This window comes from Artemia franciscana, chromosome 5 (assembly GCF_032884065.1).
Source record: "Artemia franciscana chromosome 5, ASM3288406v1, whole genome shotgun sequence".
Classification (NCBI taxonomy): Eukaryota; Metazoa; Arthropoda; class Branchiopoda; order Anostraca; family Artemiidae; genus Artemia; species Artemia franciscana.
Genome location: NC_088867.1, coordinates 29388172 through 29402897, shown reverse-complemented (window position 1 = coordinate 29402897; position 14726 = coordinate 29388172). Strand labels below are relative to the sequence as shown.

The 14726-nt window shown below is 33.8% G+C and overlaps 1 protein-coding gene across 3 annotated transcripts in view; it reads left to right on the top strand.

The window, feature by feature from the left end:
- Positions 1 to 14726, top strand: part of LOC136027231 (PDF receptor-like) — a 214135-nt gene that overhangs the window by 71761 nt on the left and 127648 nt on the right. For all 3 annotated transcript variants that reach the window (XM_065704286.1, XM_065704287.1, XM_065704288.1), the window contains exon 4: positions 897 to 1051. In XM_065704286.1, coding sequence (XP_065560358.1) covers positions 897 to 1051 — 155 coding nt within the window. The remainder of the gene's footprint in view (positions 1 to 896; positions 1052 to 14726) is intronic.

Sequence of the window (14726 nt, the reverse complement as noted above, 5' to 3'; positions counted from 1 at the left end):
GTTTTTTTTGAGAACCTGTTTAAACTTATTTATTTTCGCTGGTGACTTATTTAGCTTTAATATGCCTTAAATGTTGAATTATTTGTACTTTCCTCAGATTCTCTACTTTAGAAACAAGGCACTAGATTGCAATGAAAATTCAGGGCAGAATTTGGGCATTCAGTCGAAATGGTTGATCAGAAGTATTTTTTCAAAATAAAGTTTTACACACCCAAAACGAATATTTCTGTCCATTTTTATTATAAATTAGGAGTGAGGGGGGTCTGTGGTTCCTTTGTGTACTTTTGGCGTTTCTCGTAAATTTATGTGTCTTCTACCTGCATTAAATTTCTCACAAGAGCATAGATGTTCTATTCACATCACTTTATGTGCTTCCTGTGCTTAGTAAAAACCCTATTGTTATTTTAGTTTTAAGAGCTGATTTTATATTATTTTTTTAACTCTTTAATATACCAATCTTTGTGCTGAACAAGAGATCAAGATTCTCTTAATTCTATCTTTTACCGATATATCTGTAACTATTATTTGTTTGATCTGACTATTCGTTTTAATTTATTTTGTTTCGGGTTTAGTTTGTTAATTCGTAGTTATTGATGTCAGTCTTAAGTTTGAATTAGTATATGACTTTATATCTGCTTGTCTTTAGTTTTAATGCGATTCTTTAAAAAAATTATGTGTGCAAATCATTTTCAAATTAATCGTATTAAAATACTTTAAGTTTATTATTATTTTTCACACCTTATTTTAACTGAAATGGTATTTCTATGAACTAAAGACGATTTCTATGACAAAATGGACGTAAAAGAGAAAATAGTCGTAACTCTTTTTGATAACAGTGCTTTTCCATTCAGGTCTAAGTTTAACTAAGGTAAATTCATTTTACTAACTTTTTATAGACAAGGCGTTCCGAATTTGTGACTATTCTGGTCGCTGGGAAGGGGACCCAGAATGGGAAGATGTAAATTTAACTGGATATTCTAATTATTCTGCATGTTTTGCCCCCCATATGTGGAATATGTTAATGGATCTTGGCGAAGAGTACGAGTCTGACGTAAGTTAACAACTATTCAATATTAATATTTTTTTTTACCCTTTTTGGCAAGCTTCTAGCTGGATCAATGGTAAAAACATATCATCTCTAAAATAAGTATATTAAAAAAAAGTTAGATTTGCTTACTGCTATTAATAATGCTCTTAATTATTTTCAAGGTCTTTCCTCTTAGTTTTGTCACTCCAAAGAAAGGTGTTAACAAATTATGTATTTAGTCGATTGAATGAAATGCGAATTTAACCACTCAACTAAAGTAATTTGGACACCTAAGATTGCTGCTGGATCTGACCTGGTTGCAGGAATGTATTTCGGGGGTGATATTAGGTGCTCAGGGGGGATTATTAAAAAAAGAAGAAAAACTGGCTGAGTATCTGAAAAATCGTGGAGATTATAAAAAAATGGTAGCATCCACTCCCCCCTGCGTTTGTGCCTAACGTGGGCAAAAAGAACTTGTCCAGTTGAAATAAACAAGGCTAACATGAGGTTTTCAATGTTTTTACAATGGAATGTTGAGTATTTGACAACTGTATTAGGAAAAATTTAAATATTGAGCTAATTTCTTTTTATGTTAAAAAGGGCGATTGCTGTAATGACGATGATAAATTATGTCTCTTAAAAGTGACCACACTTCGAAAAGCTGACGAAGATTTGTTAATTTTTTACAAAGAAATTGTATAAGGATAGTCTTTAGATTTCATTTGACTGACTGCATATCAAACAGTATGCTATACGAAAAGTTAGATCCGCTCCCCCTTTCTAATGCTATAATGAAAGGTAGGTTAAGTAAGACTAGACCACAAATTATGGATGGTGGTTTTGCTAAGGATTTTGCTTTATGGTCTACAATTTGAGGTAAAAAAAAAATCAGGTTATCCCCAAATAGGTTTGTAATTGGTCACAAGGAAGGATTTGGGGGAAATGAAACACCATGGGGGAGGAGTTTCGGCGATTTTCAGGAAAACCCTGACTACTTAATAATTCCCGTCTTCAAACAATTTATTGCATATTGATGATGCTCTCCAATAAATAGTTTTATTTGAAAAATCGTTTTTGTAGCTGGTAAATAAACCCTGCAGAACTCAATAGGTTATCTTTTCAAAAAAACTAGTGTTGCAGCTCCTTGTATCAACTTTTACTAAATTTAAAATGGCATTTTTTCACTGTTTGTGCATTACGTGATTGGTTCTTGTTTTACTTTTTTGAATGTTTACAAATTTTAAGTAACGGAATAAAATCTTCAAAGGTTTCCAGTGTTGGTTTTTCTTCGCTATAAAGGTACAAGAAGAATTAATTCAATAGAAGAAGAACCAGCTGATTTAACGGTAAATCGTATTATCTAACTTGATTAAATAAAAAAAAAAACAAGCTTTTTTAACTGAAAGTAAGGAGCGACATTAAAACTTAAAACGAACAGAAATTACTTCGTATATGAAAGAGGCTGCTTCCTCATCAACGCCATACTCTTTACGCTAAAGTTTTTTACTGTTTTAAAAAGAAGAATTGAGAGAAAGAGTCAAACTTTAGCCTAAAGAGCGGGGCGTTGATGAGGAAGCAGCCTCTTTCATATACGAAGTAATTTCTGTTCGTTTTAAGTTTTAATGTCGCTCCTTACTTTCAGTTAAAAAAACTTGTTTTTTTTTATTTAATTTCTGAACGTTTTTGAATCAATGTATGTTTTGATTTTGGCTCTCCGCAGAGGAATTATTAAAACAAAATTTGCATTTTTTTTTTTTTGGCTAAATGGCTTTCTCATAATTTTGATCGAATGATTTTGAGAAAAAAAGAGCGGGGGAGGAAGCCTAGTTGCCCTCCGATTTTTCGGCTAATTAAAAAGGCAACTTGAAGTTTTAATTTTTTACGAATCTTTTTATTAGTAAAAGATTTACGTAACTTATAAATTAGCTTACGTAAAGAACTTCTGTATTCTCATATTTTTATTACATATATGAGGGGGTTCACCCCCTCGTCAGTACCTCGCTCTTTACACTAAAGCTTAAATTTTGTCCCAATTCATTAAGAATGACCCCTGAATCACAAAAGCCGTAGAATAAATAGTTGAAATTACTAAAAATACTTTAGCGTCAAGAGCGAGGTATTAGGAGGAGGTTAGCCCCTCATATGGGTAATAATTTCTGTTTGTTTTAAGTTTTAATGCTGTTCCTTACTTCCAGCTGAAAGAACTTTTTCATATTTTTTTTTCATTGTTTTTTTTTAAATAATGCTAGTAAATCCTGCGCTCCCTTCATGGAAATTTTCTTCCCCCATGAAAATTATCGATGGAAAGTTCCCCCAGTATATCCCCCTCTTCTCAACCCCTCCCCCCAACAAAAAAATCCTCCTGAAAACGCCTGTACACTTCCCAATAACCATTGCTCTATGCAAGAACTGGTCAAAGTTTGTAACTTGTTGCCCCTCCCACGGGGACTGTGGGGGAGTAAGTCGTCCCCAAGGACATAGTTATAAGGTTTTTCGACTACGCTTTTAAAATGGCTATCCCAGAATTTTGATCCGTTGACTTTGGTAAAATAAGTAGCGTGGGAGGGGGCCTAGTTGCCCTCCAATTTTTTTGGTCACTTAAAAAGGGCACTAGAACTTTTCATTTCCGTTAGACTGAGCCCCCTTGAAACATTCTAGGACAACTGGGTCGATACGAACACTCCTGGGAAAAAAAACAACAAAAAAACAAAAAAAAACAAATAAACAAGCATCCGTGATCTGCCTTCTGGCAAAAAATAAAAAATTCCACATTTTTGTAGATAGGAGCTTGAAACTTCTACGGTAGGGTTCTCTGATACGCTAAATCTGATGGTGTGATTTTCATTAAGATTCTATTACTTCTAGGGGGCGTTTCCTTCTATTTTCTAAAATAACGCAAATTTTCTCAGGCTCGTAACTTTTGATGGGTAAGACTAAACTTGATGAAACTTATATATTTAAAATCAGCATTAAAATGCGATTCTTTTGATGTAGCTATTGGTATCAAAATTCCATTTTTTAGAGTTTTGGTTACTATTGAGCCGGGTCACTCCTTACCACGTTACCACGTTACCACGTTCGTTACCGGTTCGTTACCACGAACTGTTTGATGAAGCCTTTCTGCAGTATGATAGGCTGGAGCTTGTGGACTGTTTCCGCATTATTATAAGAGTCGGCAGGAAATTAATCGCTTTTTCTAAGAAGTATTCTTATGAATTTGCGCAGTTTAGAGTCAGTTGAAGGCGTATTTTCTAAAATCTTAAAAAAGAATAGAAAACGACGCTTGAACGGTTTGAACGTCAAGGGGCCAAATATAGTGGCTTTTCTTCATTCCTTTGTCATGTCGAGAAATGTACATATCCTATCCAACAAACTGAAAAATCAGGATAAGCTGGTAACAACCAAACAGTCCATTCACTGTATGATGTATGGGAAGAGATGAAGACCTTTCTTTCCAAATCGATATTATACTAATCTATCAAGACTCAAGTGATGCTTATCAGTTGTCAAAGGATTACTAATCGGAATCTCAGGATTGTTTGTACTCATCTTTTCCTGGCCTAAAGCGATATCACAGAATTGATCCCAGGGAAACCAGATACCTATTTAATTCACGTTAAAGACGCTTGCTCTTGTTTTTCCTTTCAAAAGGGTTTCAGTGTCAACACCGTAAAGGTCCCCGTGGATGTCTATAAGTGATATGTCTTTCATCTTTTTTCTCCCTTGCCGCTTCGTATAGAATAGGTTATTTTAGAAACTTAAAAGAAAACTAATCGGAAATTTAAAGTTCTAGCACCACTTATAGGAGCTGAAAATAATCGGAGGACAATCAAACCTCTTTGCTTGTTTTTTATTACTTTTGAAGACCTTACAATCACCCAGGGCATCGAGTCAAGGTTTGAAATAGCCATTTCGTACATAATAACTGAAAGTTTAAAAAAATGTGTCGCCAAGGGGATTTAAGCAAGGCAAAACGGAGACTAAGGGCCTTAAATTATCCAATTCACTCATCTTTCAAACAAAATTTAAGTAGAAAAGATGGGCATGTTATATCTTTCTAAAAGGAGTTTCTTGGATAGAGGTGAAAATCGGGCCCAGAACCCATCCACCTCTTTTAAACAACAGTGCTTTAGGGGAAACTTGCAAATATTAAGCATCTTTCAATTGCATTTGAACCGAAATCATGACGAAGTTTTGTAACCCTAGTGAAAACATGTGCCGAGTCCAAGCATCGGACTTACAAGGTGCAAAAAAGAGCTAAGTTCTTACTCCATGCATACAAAAGCTAAGTTCTGATCTTCTGAAAAATTAAGCCATTTAATTTCGATGGCATGGTGCAAAAATGAGGTAGATTCTGAACCAGTGCAAAGTGAGATAAATAAAAACTGTGAACTGATTCGGCATAGAATGAGCCAAGTCCTAAGTCGGGAATAAAACCAGTTAAGTCCAATCTGTTTCGCAACAACAAGTTAGATTCTGACTTCCTGCAAAATAAATCCAACTCAAAGATGAAGGGCCTAAGCCTGTCCCAAGCCAGTGCGAAATTAGACAATGCTCAAACTGCAAATAGAGTCAGTCGAAAAACAAGCTAAGTAGAAACTGCAGATTGTCAATATAATTGCAAATTTGCTCCCTCAACGTGAATTAGCCAGTTAAAATGAAATTTCCACATATAAGTGAAAATCCATTTTCCATCGTAAAAACTTTCACTTATATCTGAAAATTATCAGATATAAGTGAAGAACATCAGGCAAGGTAGAACTTCAACGACTTGACTCTAGTTTGGCATTGTGGAGTGACATGCATGAGTGAGAGGACAATTTTCAATTATAGTCGAAAAGTTTCAAGTATACTACTGTCAACCAGCGTGTGTTTCCCGGGCAGACCCTCCAACAAGGTTGACTCTAGTTCGGCATTGTGGAGTGACATGCATGAGAGGTGTAGCATAAGTGAGAGACGGTAACAACGGCAATGAAAGGGGTAAAATTAACCTTGACTTGATGCCCACTTAATTAGACTATCTGTTTTGGCTTTTTCTACAATTGGCCATGACTGACTTTTCCCACAACTATTCCATTTTTAATTCAAAAATCTATTGATTTAGATTTTTCTGACATGTGCTATATGTATCACGAATGTTCTATTTTATCACAATTTCATCATGTGTAGCAATTGCTACATTGAGCCATACAGTAGAACCTTGATACTACAACTTGTAGCACTTTCATGCTACAGTTTTTTCTTTTCGTCTTGGACGAAATAATGAAGGTTTTGAAAAAAGGCAGAGGAATTAAAAAAAAAAAATGCGGAACACCTTTTTCCCGTATTTGTTTCAAAAGATTGGGGCTAAATTTGAAATAACGACACATAAAAAGAGGAAAAGACTGGCCTAAAACTAATCCAAGTACACTTAAACAGACCACATGCGTATCACGGCGCAAGCCTCGGCACGCCCAAAAATTTGTTTGACTTAGCTTCTAAAATCGTTATGTAGCAGGCAAATTTGGACAATTTTAGCACTTTAGGACCTCACCCTAGTGGGAACCCTGCCTAGGGGTCTGACTAGAGATCTTGGTTCTCAGACAACAATTGGTCTCAAAGCATAAGCCAATCTTTTCTTTGCGATCACCTTACATCTTACAGGTAAGGAAAAAACCAAGAGGCCGTACCAATTGGAGGTGCCGGACTTAGAAATTAGCCCAGAACTAAAGGTGCAACAGACCTTGGAATATTCTTGTGTAGCGTAAATCGAATAAAATGCGTTACCGGAGCTAGTATGTTTTCGTAAGGCCTAGACTGAAAGGAGCAGCCCACCCTAGATTAATTATGATCAACCCAGACGAAAAGGGAATATAGGAATAGGAATACTTTCATCATCCGACGCCAAAGAAGTTACCAGATTCGGAATAATTTTGATCAGCCCAGACACAAAGGGGCTTTTGTAATTGTAATATTTTCTGTCAGTCAAAAGATAAAATTCAGCATGGCAAAATACACAGTACCCCATTCAGCAAGAATCAGCCAAGCCAGGATGAAGAGGACCTCACTGAGCAGTGTTTTTACATTTAAATTTATTTTTCTGTATTGGCTAATTTCTTTTAGATAACTTGAGCTGAATGCACTTCCAATATTCTGCTGAATTCTAAAATTGTGGCCAAACATATACTTCTAAATCTACTGAAATTAAATTTTTTTTCAAAAAGCTAGATGGTCGTCAGGTACTTTCTTATTCACTTTTGTTTAAACGAAAAATATGCAAAAATTGGACCCCGAGGTTTAGAAAGGGTCTGCCTGAATGTGTTCAAAGTTTGAAGAAACTTTGAATGTGTTCAAATTTGAGAATGTGTTCAAATTTCATGGAAATAATGTGTTCAAATTTCATGGATGACTGTGTTCAAATTTCATGGAAATAATGTGTTCAAATTTCATGGATGAATGTGTTCAAATTTCATGGAAAAAGTTAAACTCTCCATTTTTGTGTTTTTGCTATTCTAAATAATAAAAACTGTTCTATTTTGCCACAAATCCCAAGTATGTGTATTGTTTTGTCTCATTTTAACCATTCAAAATAAATTTAAATATGAAATATTAGCGACAAAATTCTTCTTTGAAAGATATTTTCTAATAGTAATTGTATCTCATTAGTACATCCGAAGTTAAAACAAGCTATATATCCAGACTCATTAAAGTAAAGAATAATTGCTTTCGTCGATTAAATTCAGAAGAGATAGATGTTGGAATCTTTTTTATCAATAATAATTCTTAACTTATGATATATTAAGACTTTCAGCTCAACCAGCATCATTTAAAAGTTGTTTATTCATTTGTTTTTATTTGAAACCTAAGATTAGAGTCAATTTTTCTTTCTTTTTTTGAAAACTCCGCTTTGAAAATTCATCAATCGGTAACTAGCAAGTCAAAGAGAAAATTCATTTTGATCTTCTTTTAACTTATGCGAACTTATGCTTCGTAATATCGAGAAAGGAAAAATACTGTATAGTGCCATTGAAAGGTTTATCATTATGTAAGACTTGTTAATCAAGCATATTTCTTGCATAAATGAAAATTATTAATTACCCACTTAAAATAAAATCAAAATGTTATAGCAGAATACGGTAAAGGTGAAGACAAGATTGATCAGCCTAACATACAACACAGCAAAATTAACACCAAAGAATAAAACAGACAATAATATTTTTAATTGAAATCACAAAGAAAACACAGCAAATAAAGCATTAAGGAAAAGAAAAATAGGACAGGGACCACTGAACATAAAGTCTTCTGGCGTTTTATGAATCATTTTCCTAAGGTGATTAGATAGAGCCAATGCCTATTTCTTTGAAACCGGTAGAAACAAAGCCATTTAATTCCGCCAACTAAAAACAAATAGGAATTACAGGAAATAAAAGTGGGGAATCCACTCCTCAAAACATCCGAAGAGGCTAAAGAATCTTTTGCTTTTATTGATAACAAAGTAGACAATTGATAAAAGCAAGAAATTCATTTAGTTTATCACAAAAAAACTTTTCATTAATAATTTTTTGCTTTGAAAAAAAAAATACCTTAAAAAGTATTGAAAATCAATTGGAGAACATTTTGTTGATTTGTCAAGTCAAAATATTGGTTTGACAAACTAAAGAGATTACTTCAAGAACTACCAATTGAGGTTTTGAAATTAACTATTTTGTTGGTATTAGATATCAATTCCGTATACTTCTGAATTAAATATTATCAACAGTAGAAGTATTGACAATTAAAAAGGTCTTTGGAGATAATAAATGTGAGCTGAAGGATGCAAGAAATTTTTTTTTTGTTTCTTTAAACTTAATTAGTAGTGGGATTTTCTTGTAGTTGTTGTTGAAGTTATAAGAAGTAAAAACATCCAATTAAAGAATACCTGGTTTTCAGTAAAGAGCGAACGACGCTCTAGACTTTACAGGGTTTGAGGAAGTAATAGCTCTACTATAATATGTGATAATTCCTATTTGTTAAGCGTTGAATTCATTATTCATTTAATTTCTCTTCCTTTTAGGTTTGATTTATTCGTCATAGTAACTTCTATAGGTTTTAAGATTCACTTACTTCGCCTTATGTTTATTTTTTTAGATTTTAACTTTGCTCTTTATTTTAATTAAAAAAAAAATTTCTTGGAAATGTTTTTCTCTGCTCTAATTTAAAAAAGAAAAAGCAATTTTAAACGACTTTTCGGCACTGAATCAGTACTAAACATATGATTCACCCGTTATAGAAAACCTGTTAAAGAATTTGTGCAGATATCCTCTATTTAGGCTGAAATTATCTCTAGTACCTTTACTCCATACTTGGTTTATCAGGGTAAAAACAAGCTAAAAAGAGAGGTCAAATTGTACCTGCATGAAAACTATATAACCATAAATAGAAAAATTATTGGCTCAAGTGTAATAAACTCGAAAAGGCTGCTTATATTACTTTTTGAATAGCCGTATGAAAGGATTTTGAATGAAACATGCTGTAAATTTTGTCTTATTCATAAAAGTTACCCGGATGCAACTGGATCAGAGCCATCCCCAACTGAAGTCTGCACTTGTCTTTGGACGTTAAGAATTTTAGTTATCGCAGTTTCGCATAATGCAGGACGATTCGCAACGACCGACAATTAAAACACTTTAACCAGGCTTTTAAATCATTGTTGAATGGCTAGAATATGTTCAGAAATTAGTTTTATTTCTTTTTATGGGAGATTTTGGCTAATATTCAAAAATGGATTTAGTTCCGTCAGTATCTCATATTTAATGAATTTTAGAAACAAGCACTAAGAAAAATGATCAAACATCACTTCTTTTGTTCAAGCCGCTTTAACTAAGGAATAAATTTAGATTAATGTTTCGCAAGTCAGGGACTATCAATCTTGATTTGACAAATGCTTTCTCTTTGAGACAAACTATGAGGTGCCAATAACGATCACAAGACAAGAATGCAAGCAAAAAGCATTGCAAAAAGTACATAGTTAAGGTTAAACTCAGTTGTATTGTTTCCATATTCCTTTTTAGAGTTTGATTTAAAGTTTTATAGTAGTCTTTAACATACAGCATGATGCGAAAACTGAGGCTGCTACTGTTTCTATTTTTTTGTATTTTTAGTTATCCGTTTATTTATGTTTATGATGACATGTCTGTCTTTGCCTATATATTTTTCAGTGTGAATAATTAAACGATATCTACAGAATTAAAGATGTGTCCACAGAACTACAGAATTAAAGACTCTTCGTTTAGTCTTAGTCAATCTTAGTGAATAAATCAACTGAATGGTAATAATGTGCAAGAATACTCATATCTCTAAGGGGCCTATTTGGCAGCATTTAAAGGCTTCCCTACCTATCCGTTTTTGCAAGAATCATGATCAAAGGGGGCAAAACATGAAATTAATTTTAAAGAACAAAATTGTTGCGTCATAGTCACTACGGTACAGGTGACATGGTAAGAACCGTTGTGTCTCCTACGTAATTCATCATGTGTCTCATCTAGAAAACAGATGAACATAGAGGGTCAGGGGTGGGCTCATAAAATTACAATTTGTTGTGTTTCCAAGGGTGAAATAAGATTGAATAACCCACCTCTTCACTACACCCCTGAAAACTGACTCGACATTGGACTAAAATTTCAAGATAGTCGCTTAGCCAAAATAGTCAAAAGTAAAAATAATGCTTCCTAGGGCTCTCCTAACCTTAGGATCCTCAGTTGTGTAAATTGCCCGTCTAAAATCGGTATTTTATAGATTCAACTGAGTAGAAAGATCGACATGTTATGCTTTGTTGAAATTAAATGAAAAAAAAACAATTTTTTAAGCTGAAAGTAAGAAGCGACATTAAGACTTAAAACGAATAGAAATTATTCCTTATATGAAAGGGCCTGTTTCTTCCTCAACGCCTCACTCTTTACGCTAAATAATGACTCTTTGTCAAAACTTTACTTTATAAAACAATAAAAACTTTAGCGTAAAGAGCCAGGCGTTGAGGAGGGGATTGCCCCTTTCATATACTGAATAATTTCTGCTCGTTTTAATTTTTAATGTCGCTCCTTATTTTCAGTTGAAAAGCTTGTTCTTTATTTAATTTCTGAACGTTTTTCAACAAATATAGGTTTGAATCTAGCTCAACGTATATGAAACATTAAAGCAATATCGGCATGTTAGTTTTGGCAGATGTATTCCGTATTTAAAGGGTGGCCCCCTCCTCAATATCTTGCTCTTTACGCTAAAGCTGTTAACACATTTTTAAAAAAGCTTTCTATTCTATTTAAACGGCCCCCAGTGTTTCAGTAGAAGCTCTGACAAACTTTAGCGTAAAGAACACGGTATTGAGGAGGGGGATACCCTTCATATATGGAATAATTTCTGTTCGTTTCTCAAATAATACTGGCAAATCCAGCTTATTCTCTACGAAATATACCCCTTCCCCTCACGTAAAACAGGTCCATGGAAATTTCATCCAATGTAAAGTGCATCTCACCCCTCCCCCCGTCAAATTCCCTCCAGACAATGAAAAGTCTCCTTGACATTCTTCCATTTGAATAAGACTTTAATCTCTAAGCGGTTTCTTGCTCACTTCAGTAACGTTCCCGATCGTGGAAACTATTCCCTGGAAATCAAAACACGTGGGAAAAAGCCCTTGGATAATTCCCCCGTAATATCTCCACATGATAAATTTGGTAAAGAGAATGTAACACAATTGAAAAAATTTCGTATGTAATTTTGTCAAATCCTCCCAGTGTAACACTTTCATTGGAATATTCACCTCCCGCAGAAATTTCTCTCTTCAAGAAAGATTCTTCATATAGAAATCTACCTCAAACACACACATCCCACCCCCCCCCCCAAAAAAAAAATGTCTGTATACTTCCTAATAACAAATACTAAACGTAAACAGTTTTAAAATTTCATGACTTACAGTCCTTTCCCCCACCGACTCTAGGGTTCATTTTACGCCTAAAGACATAATTTATTTGATCTTTCAACTATACTGAACAAAATAGCTATCTCAAAATTTCTATCAGATAATTTTGGGGAAAATTGGCGTGGGCCAGTTGCCCTCCCATCTTTTTGGTCGGTTAAAAAGGGCACTAGTACTTTTAATTTCCGTTCCAATGCACAATTTCTTGATCATCTAGGTCCATTATTTTGATACAATCATCCCAGGGGAAAGAAAAAAAAAATAAACACGCATCCATGATCTGTTTCTGGAAAAAATAGAATCATTCCATATTTTGCAGAAAGGAGCTGGGAAATTCTACAGTAGGGGTCTCTGGTGTGCTGAATATGACGGTGTGATTTTATTAAGATTCCTTTAATTTTAGGGGTGTTACCCCCTATTTCAAAAATCAGGCATATTTTCTTAAGCTTGTAACTTTTGATGGGTATAACTAAACTTGATGAGTATTATATATTTGGAATCAACATATTAAGCTAATTCTTTTGAGATTGACATTAAAATTTTGTTTTTGAAGTTTCGGTTACTATTGAGCCGAGTCTTTTCTTACTTACAGTTCGTTACCGCGAACTGTTTGATTCAGATCTTAAATCTATTTTATTCTACAGTCTATCAAAATCCTGGGTACCTGAGCCTCCTGTATTTTCTCCCGTTATATGACCGTAGGTACGCTGTATTTCTTTTTACTTTTTATATCATTATATTAACCATCATCTTTGCGGAGTATCTTGAATGATCAAATTACTGTTCTAAATCAAAACCACTGTGGAAAGATATAAATTCCTATACAATGCACAAACCATACAACTTGCATATTTCACAAATGGTATTTGTTTTCTTACAAAGTTGATATTTATGGGCCTGCGATTGTGTTGATTACAAATCTGGGACTAATACTGGAAACTAGAAATCCAAAATTAAAACATAATGAACTATTAATTGGATATAAGATAATGTTTATGAAATAGGCACTGACAATTTGTTGACTTATAATTTATAATTTATGTGATCCAAAATTTACATCATTTGAAGAACCAAAAATAGGCTTTCCTCCTAATGGAACAAAAATATAACTTAAAGACAGTGCAGAGACTCACACAAAAAATTATCCATAAAATTTCTCGGCCTTTTTAGGTCCTGTTCGTTCGATTTTGGTGATCCATGGGACATAAATCCGTTTTGGTAATAGTTATGAGTGTTTGAGAAAATCATACCTCGATGTGGAAATAATAATATTTAACAGTTCATCTGGCTTTATTTTTTTTCTAATGTCGCATTCACGGCATAAAAAGACTTGAGGGTAACAAACTGTTCTTTGTACCCCAGGCACCCCCCCCTAAAGCCCATATGTGATTAGAAGAAAATTTGGAGATATTTATCTTAACCAAAATTAATAAAAATTCATACAAATTTTCCTCCAGCAATTATATGTTCCATACAGCCCAAGAAACAAGGACCCAAAGCTTATGCAAATTACTCGTTTAAGAAAGAGGTGACATAGATTCAATTAAGCAAAAATGTGGACCTATTATTTGCTGACGAAAGGATTTGTTGCATATCAGCCCCTTACGCAAATTCTAGTCTACTGTGCTGTGTGTTGAACCTCTTTTAACTCCTGATTGTTGAAATATTTAGGAATATTTAGGTAGATGGCGAACTAAATCAAAACGAACTATGATCATGTAGATTGTCATTAGGGGGACAAGGCAATATCACAATAACGGCATACATTATTAAGTTAGACCATTCAGGGTAAGTTTTGACAGATTTCGAACTAGCCAGAAGACGTTATGTATAGTTTAATACATACTACTCGACACTAAGGGCATTAAGTTGAAAAGTTTAGGGGAAGCTTCAATTAAACGAAAAAAGTCTACGCATGCAAGTTTTAAAAGGGCATGTAAGCAATATCACAGACAGCGCTAATCTATCAAGGCTAGTAATATAATTAATATTTTAAAGGAGCTAATTTGATTGGGAATTCTAATACCCTTTTTAAGCGTCAAAAGTGATTGGACGGAAATCAGCCCTCTTTTTTAGATCATAATTTCTCAACACTTCCAATCAAAATTTAAGATAACCATTTTGTTCAGCATAGCTGAAAGGTCTTTTAACAGTTTCCCTATGGCTATTGCGTAGGTCAGTCCCACACAGTTATGGTTTTTTGCCCATTATGTTTAAAACTAAATGTTGCCTTAAGATTAAATCAAAAAGCAGTGTGTGTATGCTGATTGCCAATAAGACATCTCAGCAGTATCTCAAAGACGACTAAGGGATTTATGTTAAAACTTTCGGGGCTACTTCTGCTCTTAAAGTTTAACTAAACCAAAAGAGTGGGAGTGTATCCAAGCTGTCAAAGAGCATAGGGAGATTTTTTACGAATGGTATCAAGTTTCATTTTTCAGTTCAACTAGAGGAGATATATAACTGAATAAAATACTACTATTTGTGCCCAGATTTTGAAAATTATGTATATTTTGTCAATAATTGTTGAAAAATTTTCTCCTGCATATAAATTGCAGGCCAAACAATAGATTTTTAAAGAAAAACCGAAAAGACTTAAACTATTATTTTATTTTCTCCCTGAAAAGAGTATCTCAATATAAAACGAACAGAAATTAATTAAAAATCCTTTTCCTTAAAACAGGTTTTTCAAAGAGAAGTAAAGAACTCTATTAAACCAAAAATGAGCAAAAATAAAATAAAATAATCTACCAAACGCAAAACTACCAGAAA